This window comes from Macaca thibetana, chromosome 16, assembly GCF_024542745.1.
Source record: "Macaca thibetana thibetana isolate TM-01 chromosome 16, ASM2454274v1, whole genome shotgun sequence".
Classification (NCBI taxonomy): Eukaryota; Metazoa; Chordata; class Mammalia; order Primates; family Cercopithecidae; genus Macaca; species Macaca thibetana.
The window spans coordinates 70,652,651-70,665,514 of NC_065593.1; the positions used below are offsets into that span (position 1 = coordinate 70,652,651).

The following is a 12,864-nucleotide window of genomic DNA, read 5'->3' on the forward strand; positions in this document are numbered from 1 at the left end:
TAAAACTAATTTTGTAGTTTCCTGAGTTATTCAGGGACTTCTGAATTCAGAAAACTGAGAGAAATTGCTTTATTCTTCCTGTATCTCAGAACCAAGTTTCAAGTAGTTTGAGACTGGATTATGGTTTACAACCTAACTCTTTTGATAAAAGTTGATTCCATCTGAAAGTAAAGTTACAAGAAAACACTTTATTGAGGTTGTATCTAGTGTTAATTTATTATTCAGACAAATTTAAGTAATCAGACTTTTGATGTTAATTTGATTAGCTCTGAGATTTCTGTTTAAATGTAAAGAACAAGATATTGCTATTAACAGGATGAAATTAATTTAATTACTCTATTCATGTACTTAAAGTTCTCTTATACAACGCCAAAAATGTGAAATTATCTTATAGGTTCTGAACTTGAATTACAGCTTTTCCATTTCAGTTCTCCAATTTATTGCAAAGTTGTGATAATAATCACTCTGCCTTCCCACCATCACCCACTCCCCTAAAAAGCTTAAGGTGAAATATTTGAGGTGAAATTTTACAGTCATAAATTATTGAAATAGTATTTTAAATTTATTTTTACACTTTTTAAAGGTAGTAAATATTGTCCTCAACAGTATGATCAAGGTTTCCCTTATTACACTTATTTTTTTCTAGGTTGTATTCCGCCATGATTACTTTCTCCTTCAGTGAATAGCCTAAATGAATATGAAACAGAAAAGTGTGTATCAGCAAACTAAAGCACTTCTGTGCAAGAATTTTCTTAAGAAATGGAGGATGAAAAGAGAGAGCTTATTGGTATGTTTAAAAATTTGTCTCTTTCCACAGTTAGCACTCTTACAGTGTTTCAATACCTATTGATTCTCTTATGTTCTCTTTTGACTAGCAAATGGGATTTATTGATTTTACAGTTCTCTCTAGTTACATTTGTTGAATTGAGAGACTCACCACAGTCTCTGAAGAATAACATAATTAAAGACTAAGATAATTACTCATATAAAAAGAGATTAAGTGAACATTTAATTATATGATAAATTATAGCAACTGCTAGAGCTACTACCAAACGTCATACACTTACAGCCAAGAAGTACAAAAAAAATGTTGCCAGGAGAAATGGAGACATTTTAATTCTGTGGATTTATTTTCAAGGACATGAATTTTCTACACAAAGATTGTTTTTAAGAATTATGATCAGCTAACACCACTGATAGTCAGTTTGCATCAAGCAGGTGGGCTAATCATAGATGACTAGCCTAAATCTCGGTGGCTTAACACAGCAAATGTTTATTTTTAACTCCTCATGGTCTAATGAAAGTTGAGAGTGGAAGTAAAGTAGGTTGGGTGGGTGAAGAAATCTTCTCTACACAATCATTCAGGCACCTAGGCTTCATCCAGGGCCTCCGCCACCATCCTGGATCTTGAAGACCTCTAGAGGATCCTCTGCATTCAGTCAGAACATCAGGAAACAGTGGTAGGCTGAGAATGTAGTCTAGCATGGTGCCAAAGAGGTAATGATGATTGACACTGGTGAACAGCAATATTAGTAGCCTCCACCAGCCAGTTCCTTTTCACGTTCTTTAGTTTACAATACAAGGATATGACAACTGGCAAAAATACTGCTATTTGCCAACATAAACTCTATCTAGGATACTCCATGTCTTATAAATTCTATAGTCAGCTGTCCATGCATATAGAGATTATTATCCTGTTATTCACTCCATTAGTTTCTATGAGGGCTTCTGCAGGAATTCATGATTTAGTGCAAAAGTTTTGTTCTAGTATTAGAGAATGATAAATGTGGCTACTGTCTTAGTATTTATCTTTCATTTGATTCTCCATGCTCAGAGGCTTGGAGAGCAGAGAGAACATAACTGTATAGCACAACTGGAATTTGTTTTCAACAGTATTTGGTATTGACTGAGATCTTGAAGTGAACGCAACCTTAATTCCTTATTTTTCTTTTTTTGTGCATTACAGGAGTGGGGACTCTCAATACTTCTAGGACTGTGTATTGCTCTGTTTTCCAGTTCCATGAGAAATGTCCAGTTTCCTGGAATGGCTCCTCAGAATCTGGGAAGGGTAGATAAATTTAATAGCTCTTCTTTAAAGGTTGTGTATACACCAATATCTAATTTAACCCAGCAGATAATGAATAAAACAGCACTTGCTCCTCTTTTGAAAGGTAGGTGTACTCATGGCAAAAAAAGAATTACTGATAGAAGTTTATATACTATTGATAAGTTGTCTACACATTAATTTGAAGTTACAGCCATATGTTATGCTAATAACTTAAGTATTAAAATAGCATACAAATCTGGTTAGGTTATTGCTTTCTCCCACAACAATTAGTCTTTGAAATATTTTCAGCTTGATGGGAGTCCAGTTTAGGGGGGTCTATATTTCTATTGGAATATAACTAAACCCAGATTTATACTTTTAGATTTGCAGGATAGTATCTAGAAGGAATATAGTCATTGAAAATTGTGTGTGTTTTTAACATGTCATACAATGATTAAGATTTGTATCTCAGGAGAAAAACATCTAAATAAATAAAATAGGTCATGGTTATTGAACAATAATTTCATAACTTTGAAAAGTAGAAATGAATAATCTGATGATTATTCTGTTCTGAATGTAGTACAATCAGTAAACATCTTTAAAAGTCTTTATTCTGAATGAGATCATTATGATGTAACCAAAATAAGCAAAATGCATATTTTATTCATGGGCAAATTGGGTTCAGTTTGGCTATTTACTCTTTAATCCTCCATTCCTGACAAGTGAAATTCCTAGCTGTTGAAAGTAGAGTCACTTTTTAAAAATCTTGTTTTCTGCAGAAGGCAAAGGTCATGTAAATTGTCTTTGCTTCAGTAAATCTGAAATAAGGAATCCCTGACTGTATAGTAACTACAACAATTACTTCTGTTTTTGTACTCCGATTCTCTTATGCATACTTAATCTGGCACAATGTTTTTTTATGTACTTAAAACTTGCCCTGATACTTGTCATTATGAAAAGAAAACATGTAATTCTTATGCATGTCTTCTGATTGTAGAATCTAAACCATTAAAAGAAAATTTCCCCCCTCGCATTTGGGTTCAAGTTTGATTTAAATGGAAAATGATTTTAAGTCTAATGAAATTATATGGGGAAACAGCTGAATATCACATTATGTTGTGACAAAACTCTGTTACAATTTTCTGTCTATTTTTACCTTGTAATTCACAGGAACAAGTGTCATTGGGGCACCAAATAAAACATACATGAATGAAATACTTCTGGAAAACTTTCCATATGCTATGGGAATCATCTTTAATGAAACTTTCTCTTATAAGTTAACATTTTTCCAGGGATATAACATTCCACTTTGGAAAGAAGAAGATTTCTCAGGTGACTTTCCATATCAAATATATTATGGCATTTTTTGTGTTTTCTACATAAAGAACAGGTGAGGGTGGGCAACAGAGATGCTTTCAATGACACATGAGAAAATAAAGAAAGCCCATTCCGTTACTGAACTTATTTCAAGGTCAATCGTATGTTCCTGCTACAGGATGACTGCAAAAATTGTAGAGTCACCCAATATGTATGTTTTGAGCACGCACATGCATGTGTCAAAGGGCACATGAGTAACCAAGACTGACAGGCCCCAGCCTCAGGTGAGATTCCAGTTTAGCAGCAAAGACAGACATTGAACAAGTACAAGAAAAAATGTTTCATGGGCACTCAGGCCAGGGATTCCTAATAGTGGGATTAGAGAAATCTTACCTGGGGAAATGATGTTTAAAGGGAGACCAGAATGAATAGCAGGTGTGAGGTGCTAGAAGCATTGTGTTTCAGGTAGAAGAAAGGTAATTGTAAAGGCCCTGAGGTGAGAAAGGACATCTGTTCCTATATCTGGAAGAAGAGCAGTATAGCTGAACAAGGAACATGAAAAGGAATGTAATGGGAGAGTGAAGCTGAAGTCATTCAAGTGCTACCTCCTGTGGCATCTTGTAAATCTAGGCAAGGAATAGCCACTGAGTCACTTTAATCAGGGCAAAAATGTAATTTGGTTTCCAAGATTAGGGGAGCACTCCAGATATAGCCTGGAGAATAGATTGACGAGAGGCTCTGGAGAATGTCAAGAAACAAGGAGTCCATTATGGCTGGAGCAGAGTGTTTGCTTTCATCTCCTTTTTATTTTCTAAGACTTTCTAAGCAGGCTGTGGTCTGCAAGAATAAAATTGCCTTATTAAAAGCTTTCATGTATTTTCTTCCTTTTTCTGTGTGGTTAACAGTCTACTGGTGAGCCAGGCATGATGGCTTATGCCTGTAATCCCAGCACTTTGAGAGGCCGAGGTGCGTGGATCACCTGAGGTCGGGAGTTGGAGACAAGCCTGGCCAACATGGTGAAACCCTGTCTCTACTAAAAATACAAAAATTAGCTAGCAATGTGGCCTGTGCCTATATTCCCAGCTACTCGTTAGGCTGAGGTAGGAGAATCACATGAACCCAGGAGGTGGAGTTTGCAGTGAGCTGAGATCACACCACTGCACTCCAGCCTGGGCAACAGAGTGAGACTTCATCTCAAAAACAAAAACAAAAACGAAAACAAAACACCACCACCAAAAAAGTTTACTGGTAGAGTCTCCTCTAGATTGTTTTCTTTCCAATACTTGTTTCATATTCTCCAACTGCCCTCATCCCATAATGTTGGCTGTGCTTTTCTTTGTGCTTACAGCTCATTGCTGGGATGGATATGGTGAGTTTCCATGTAAATTGACCAAATACTGGAATAGAGGATTTGTGGCTTTACAAACAGCTATTAATACTGCCATTATAGAAGTAAGTGCTTGATTGAAAAATTCTACTAATTAATGTCAATTACTTCCAGAGACCTTAAGATTTTGATGAAAGATAATTGTCTTAGTCCGTTTGTACTGCTACAATAAAATACTTGAGACTGGGTAATTTGTAAAGAACAGAAATTTATTTCTGGAGGCTGAGAAGTGCAAGATCAAGGTGTTGGCAGGCTGAAAGACTGGTGAAGGTCCATTCCTCATAGATAGCACTAAGTGTCCTCACATGATGGAAGAACGGAGAGCAAAACAAAATGCCTCAGCTAGTTCCCTCTAGCCTTTTACAAGGCACTAATCCATTCATGAGGGCTCCACCCTCATGACCCAACCACTACCCCAAAGGCCCTCCCTCCTAATACCATCACAATGGGAATTAAGTTTCAACAAGAATTTAGGAGGGGCCACTTTCAAACCATAGCAATGATACATAATCAGATTTTCCTGTGGTTATATAATGAAGTAGGTATTCAGACCAAGGAACACATTGCATATGTATTTGAAAACTTTAAAGCCAATGTTACTGGTTTTAAAACTAATTTTGAAGTGGTTGTAGAGTCAAATACAATTTGCAGGAGGCTGCAAATACAATGTACAGGGAAGTGCATGTAGCCTTCATCCAGTTGCCTTTACTGGGAACATCTTGCATAACTACAATATAGTAAGAAAAATTGGAGAACTGACATTAGTAAAATACACAGAGCTTACTCATAGTTCACCAGTTTCTATCTTTTAAATAATAATTATGTTTGTTTAAACTCTACTTTAGATCACAACCAATCACCCTGTGATGGAGGAGTTGATGTCAGTTACTGCTATAACTATGAAGACGTTACCTTTCATAAGTAAAAATCTTCTTCACAATGAGATATTTATTTTCTTCTTCTTGCTTCATTTCTCCCCACTTGTATATTTTATATCGCTCAATGTAACAAAAGAGAGAAAAAAGTCTAAGAATTTGATGAAAGTGATGGGTCTCCAAGATTCAGCATTCTGGTGAGTGACTAATTCAAGTAGCACAAGTTAATAAACAGAAAAATTAAGAAGCAGTGAAAAAGTGTTATTGTTGCAGAGCATCATGGTTTAAACTTGATGCATTGGCTACTTTTTCTTTTGTTCTGAGTTTTTTATTTAGTCTGTTGAATTTTGCCATGCAAAATAGTGCTTATAATGTGCTGAGCACTTTTTCTGTGCCATGAATGTCTTAAGCCAACCCTGACATAGAGGAACTGTCATTCGTTTTATAAGCAAGGAAAATGAAGTTCAAAGAGAATAAGAGAATTGCCCAATGTGAGATGAAGGGTAAGTGCTGGAGCTGAGACTCCAACCCAAGTGCCCTGAATGCAACTTGTTTGCTCGCCTGGTCTCCTTACAGTTAACAGTAGATTTCTCCAGATTTTCTCATGTTGAAGAGAGTATAATCCTATAATCCTATAAAAGTTGACTTGTGTACAGGGGTTTGACCACAAGGCATAGATTTTTTTGAAGCAAGTAAATACTATATGTTGGAATTAAATGAGAGAGCTCACACAATATACCTAGGACATACAACACAAAGGCTGGCATGTAAGAAGGCCTTAGTAAGGGCATTTGCTTTATATATTGATATTTATATCTTGCCCCAATCCACATATAATTTAGTGACTTTGAAATAATGAATGTGTGTACACATATATATGTGCTTTATGTACATATTTACATACATTACGTATGTATATATACATGAGCAGGTGTACACATACATACACATATATATGTACACACACACTCATGTATGTATGTAGGTAGATAGATATGTATTTGTATTATAATAAAGACAAATAATTAGGAGTAGAAATAAAGACCTAGCAAATAGGCCAGGCACACTGGCTCACACCTGTAATCCTAGCACTTTGGGAGGCCCAGGCAGGCGGATCACCTAAGGTCAGGAGTTCGAGACCAGCATGACTGACATGGTGAAACCCCATCTCTACTAAAACTACAAAACTAAGCTGGGTGTGGTGGCATGTGCCGGTAATCCCAGCTAGGAGGCTGAAGGAGGCTGGGAGGCTGAGGCAGGAGAATTGCTGGAACCTAGGAGGCAGAGGTTGCAGTGAGCTGAGATCACGCCACTGCACTCCAGCCTGGGCGACAGAGTGAGACTCCATCTCAAAAAAAAAAAAAAAAAAGAAAAAAAGAAAAGAAAAAAGAAGGACCTAGCAAATAATCAGTAAGTAAGATTAGCAGATAGGAATGCAAATCATACAAGCTCCAAGCTTCCAAAAGGCTTTTGCAATACTATCAGTGACAAAATTCATACTGTCTGCCTAGAGAAAGTAAAAAAGGAAAAATAATTTATTAATTTTACCCCAAAAGAAATATAACATTTGTTACATTAAATCCTGGGAGATTTTTTTCTATCTACTCCCCGTATGAAGCAAATACTCTTTACAGTTTTGGAACTACCTGGAATGGATGAGAAATTATGAATTGAACAATTCCTTGTGAGCCACGTGTTACCTGAAATGAAACTATGGTCCAGTAAATTTTTAATTTTCTATAAAATATATTTTATTAATGGAGAGAATCTTAATTCTAATATACATAAATTGTAAGATAGAAAAAGAGGAACCTGTGTCTTCAAATAAAAAAGAGAGAAGGAGAAGTTTTTGCAGTGGAACTTCGGGAAATACAAAATAATGTACATAGAGCCTCCCATGGAGTCAGGAGGGAACTTCTGTAAAAGGGACCCGCTTTCTGTCCAGGGCATGTCCTATGGGACAGTGTCCCTGCAGTCACCTGAGACCAGGGAGGCATGAGCAACTCTATATTAAAGTCAGAAAGGTATGGGACATTTGGGTGTGAATTCATTCTCAGGATAAGTGATTCTTAGTATGTATGTGACCTAAAAACTTAGCAAAATAAATTCGTATATGCATCCTTAAAACTAAGAAGAAAAAAGATTCTGAAATGTTTCTACTAAGTGCAGGGTATCTAGTGGAAATAAACTTTATGACAAGTTCTTTTTACTAATGTAATAAATGTGAAATGTAATCAGTATTTATTCTTTAAGTATAATGCCTGAATTGCTTTGTTTTTAGCAAGATGGTTTTTATAACTTATTATTCCACTCCACCCCTGCAAGTGGTTCCTTTTTCTAAGTAGTGGCAATTTCTAGGTAATTTCTTTCATTTGTAATTTTCATATCCTGTGGTTTTTCAATTCCTACCTAAAGTAGTTCCCTTCTGGATTCAGGAAGTGGGCTTTACAGAATGTGATATGTTTTTTAAAAATGCTGATGTTTCTAACACAGGCTTAATCATTGTAATGGCGTGAAATTTAAAGAGAAGTCAAATAACCAGTAAATCCAGTGTAAACATGTTCTATTGGGACATGTTGATGCAAAGTCCTGATTTTAATACTTGTGCTATATGCTTCAGCTACTGAATTCTAGTTTTATTAGTCAATGTTAAGTAGAGGAAAGGTCTCTTGACAGAGATAAGGCCTACGTCTTCATGAACTTTGTTACCAATTTATTTTGTGACCTTAGATAAATCCCTTAACTAATAATAGGGATTGCAGTTTCCTCATTTGTAAAATGAGACACTTGGTCTAAAACACGCTGTAGTCTTATTAGATCTAAGATTGAATACTCTTTCTTAATAATCACTTCATAAAAATATCAACACTAGCACCTCTAAGGCAAAATCATGCAAATATTTAAGGGTGCAGCATACTTTATACAAATTTAAGTGAAGAAATCATAAGTAGGAATAGAGAGAATAGAATGGGCTTAGTAGAGTTGTGAAATTTCAATTTTCTACTATGAAAGAGACTGGAGGTGCTGCCTGCTGAGATTCTCATGGATAGTCAAATGATCAACTGCCCCAGTGTTTTTAGAGGTACTTGATTGATCAGAGACTTTTAAGTTGCTTACAATTCTACAATTAGGATGGTATGGCAATATCTAACAAAGCTGAAGGTACAAAATGCTTTGAAACACTCTTGTACATTTTTCTCAAAAAAGACAAGTACGAGAATGTTCTTGGCATTGTAATAAAAAAAAATGGAAACAATCTAAATTTCCATGGGCAGCAGAATTTTGGGTCATATTCTCATAATGAAATATTATACAGCAATGTATAATATTGTTAATGCTGATTGATAAAGACAGCTTGCAGAAGAATACATACATATGATATTGTTGATACTATTTAATACAATAGTCATACTATTTATATACAACACACGCACACAGAGCTGTTGCCTAACATGTAGGTACAAACAAGGCACAATGGCCCAGCTGTGCTTACAAGTAGCTTAATTAATTTTGTCTTTTTTTTTTTTTTTTTTTGAGATGGAGTCACTCTGTCACCCAGGCTGAAGTGCAGTGGTGTGATCTCGGCTCACTGAAACCTCGGCTTCCAAGGTTCAAGCAATTCTCCTGCCTCAGCTTCCTGAGTAGCTGGTACTACAGGCATGCATCACCACACCCAGCTACATTTTTTTGTATTTTTAGTAGAGGCGGGTTTCACCATGTTGATCAGGCTAGTCTGGAACTCTTGACCTCAAATGATCCACCTGCCTTGGCCTCCCAAAGTGCTGGGATTACAAGCGTGAGCCACCGTGCCTAGCCTTGGCATCCTTTTTTATTGGTTGGTGCCTGTAGCAGTGTTCAGTATATATCATCTCTGTGTGCATATGTGGTAAAGGCAATGAAAATGAATGGCAATTATAAAGAAGGAGAATTGCGATTGAAAAAGGATATGCAATGAGCTTCTGCTGTAGGATTTACAGTATAGTTATTAATCTAGAAGGTACAAGGGTAGTCATACATTGTTCTTTAGATGCTTTTGTGTATATTAACTATTTTGTAAATAAGTTAATATAATTTATATAACTTTTTGTCTTTATTTAGGCTCTCCTGGGGTTTAACCTATGCTGGCTTCATCTTTATTATTTCCATATTCATTACAATTGTCATAACATTCACTGAAATTATAGTCATGACTGGCTTCATGGTCATATTTATACTCTTTTTCTTATATGGCTTATCTTTGGTAAGTTCATACATTTATTACCACTTTCTCTGCTTTAGATCTTCGCTATATGTAGCTAATATTAATGCCCTAGTAGGTTATTGCAATCACTACTTTCATGTCCATTGTGTGTGCATGTGTGTGTCCTTGTGTGTACTCGAGATAGTTTCTATGGAGTGAAAAAATTATGTAATCCAAATAAAATTTGACCTGCCTTTTGCATGAAGGTCTGAACTAATGAAATGATGTATCAAAAAGAAAAAATGATGCTGACTATAAAATATCAAAGGCTTTTCTGTATGTATTGAGGTTGTTTTTTAGGGGTGGACCCCATTTTTTTTTCCCTTAAGGGTGCCCATCACATGATAGCTGATCACAATATCTCTTCTCCCTCTAATACTCTGTCTCATATGCACTTCTCATTTCGCTCCCGTCTCCCTTCTCTGAACAAGGTCCTCTAATTTCCACCCACCAGGATGTTTTCTGCAGAAAGTATGTAGATGCTCCTTCTTACATTAATTTAGCTTCATTACATTAATTTAGACCCAAGTCTGCATTTCTACCCTATCCTCAGCTCTTATTCCAGCTTTCCTCCCACCCTTTCCTCAGCAACAAAAGCCCTGCATTTGAGTAGGACAAATAAGGATCCTCTTTCAAAAGAAGTTGAGGAAAGAACAGACTCATTATACCTTAATATTTTCACCACTTTCTCACTGATAAATATTTGTCATGACATAAAAATCCTTATTTGATTGGGCTGCCAATGATTCTCAGTGAGTTAAATATATTTTATAGCAGTTGAACGTCTTCTCTCTCCTGCAGGTAGCTTTGGTGTTCCTGATGAGTGTGTTGTTAAAGAAAGCTGTCCTCACCAATTTGGTTGTGTTTCTCCTTACCCTCTTTTGGGGATGTCTGGGGTTCACTGTATTTTATGAACAACTTCCTTCATCTCTGGAGTGGATTTTGAGTATTTGTAGCCCTTTTGCCTTTACTGCTGGAATGACTCAGGTAAGAGCCTAGTTAATTGGTTTATTACTGAAATGTCAAAAGAAGTAGATAACTTCATACCCTGAAAGATCAGCACTACTCAAACTAAGAACTTTTATTCTAAGCAATTTTTCTAAAGTTAAACTTTAAAATGTTATTATTACATTGTAGAAAAAAAGTCACCTCACAAAGAAACTTAAATTTAAAAAATCCTCCAGATTTCACCTCTCAGATATATTTTTATTTTGAAGTATTTTCTTCTAGGTTGTATTCCTATATACAAATATTTACTTTTATTACTATTCATTTAACATAATGAAAATATCTGCTAGTTTATTAAAATTTTTATATAAACCTATTTTTATTGTATAAACTATGAATATGAAAAACTTTCCAAACACAAGTATAGTTTAACAGATAATTAAAAAGTAAATCGAAGTAGCCATGAACTAGATCAAGGAATAGAATGTCGCCACCAATCACAAACCCCTCAGAACACTCCTTCGTAAAGGTAAAAATTTTATGATATTCACTTCTTTGCTTTTCATTACCACCTAAGTATGTGTTCCTAAATAAAATTTTTGGTTTTGCATATTTTAAACTTCATAGGAGTGATGTTGCACAAAGTGTATTTTTGAAAATCTCTCTTTTTTCATTCAACGTAACGTTTTTAGGTGGCAGCATAGTTTTTGTGTAGCTATAGTGTAGTGTTATGTAGCATCCTATTGTGTTAATATATTATCAATTTTCTTATCGATAGATTATGATAATTTTTAGTTTTTGAGCATTTTTAATAAAGCTGCTACAAACATTCTAGTACACATTTCCTACTGAATATGGACATTCCATTCTGTTCATTATGTTAATATAACAAACAGAATAGTGGGGCTGAGAGTATACAAATACTAATCTTAGTAGCTACCACCAAATATTTTTCCAAAGTGGTTGCATCAATTTAGTTTTACATCAACAGTGTTTCAGAATTCCAGTTTTTCTAACACTCCACTGGGATTTAGTATTGTCAATCTTTCACATTTTAGTCATTCTGATGGTTATGCAATGATATATCATTGTAGTGTTAATTTGCATTTTCCCGATTATTGATGACGTTGAATGCTTTTGTATATGCTTAGTGGATTATGAATTTTCTTTTTTCTACACTACCTATCCAGGTCTTTGACCCATTTTTCCTCTGAGCTTTCTATCTTCTCCTGATTGCTTTTTAAGGATTCCTTATACATGTTGAACATCCGACATTTTTCCGTTATTTGTTGCTAGCATTTTTCCTCTCTTAATGGTACCTGTGATGAACAGAGATACATAATTTTGACAAAGTCCAATTTTTCAAGTTTCTATTTTATGTAGAATGCTTTTTTAAAATCAATTTAAGGAATCATTGCCTACACCAAGTTTACAAATATATTTTCTGGCTGTTTATCTAGAATATTGACTGGTTCAGCTTTTACGTTAAGATATAAAATCCATTTCAATATAACTTTTGTGTGTGTATAGGTAGAGACAATATTAATTTTGCTACACAAATATCTAATTTCTCCAGTTCAATTTATCAACTAGACTATCCTTTCCTTGAATGAATTGCAATCTTTCTTTTATTATAACTCAACCAATCATGTATTGGCCAAAATGCCTATCCTTGCACTGTGGCCACATTGTCTTAATTGTTTTGCTTTATCATATGTCTTGTTATCTGGCAGTAACAGTTTTACCTCTTTAATCTCTTTTTCAAGAGAGCCTTGTCTATTCTAATTTCTTTGCAATGATGTAAATTCTAGAATTAGCTTATCAAGTTACATAATCACACACTTAGATGCCCGTGCAAAGCTATTAAGAGTGTGATGCAGTTGAATTTTTTGATCAGTTTGAAGAAAATTGTCATCTTTTTTTCAGCCATGAACATAATATATCTTTGCATTCATTTAAGTGATCTTCAATTTTCGTTAATAATTATCTTATTTTTATTTTTATTTTGAGACAGGATCTTGCCGTCACCCAGGCTGGAGTGTACAAACAC

The 12,864-nt window shown here is 35.1% G+C and overlaps 1 protein-coding gene across 1 annotated transcript in view; it reads left to right on the forward strand.

Annotated features, from left to right (window-relative positions):
- The window catches only part of ABCA6 (ATP binding cassette subfamily A member 6), a 61,793-nt gene that overhangs the window by 806 nt on the left and 48,123 nt on the right, over window positions 1–12,864 (forward strand). The window contains exons 2-8 of the mRNA XM_050765018.1: window positions 647–787; window positions 1,967–2,171; window positions 3,218–3,379; window positions 4,713–4,816; window positions 5,597–5,823; window positions 9,725–9,866; window positions 10,668–10,853. Coding sequence (XP_050620975.1) covers window positions 692–787; window positions 1,967–2,171; window positions 3,218–3,379; window positions 4,713–4,816; window positions 5,597–5,823; window positions 9,725–9,866; window positions 10,668–10,853 — 1,122 coding nt within the window. The 5' untranslated portion in view covers window positions 647–691. The remainder of the gene's footprint in view (window positions 1–646; window positions 788–1,966; window positions 2,172–3,217; window positions 3,380–4,712; window positions 4,817–5,596; window positions 5,824–9,724; window positions 9,867–10,667; window positions 10,854–12,864) is intronic.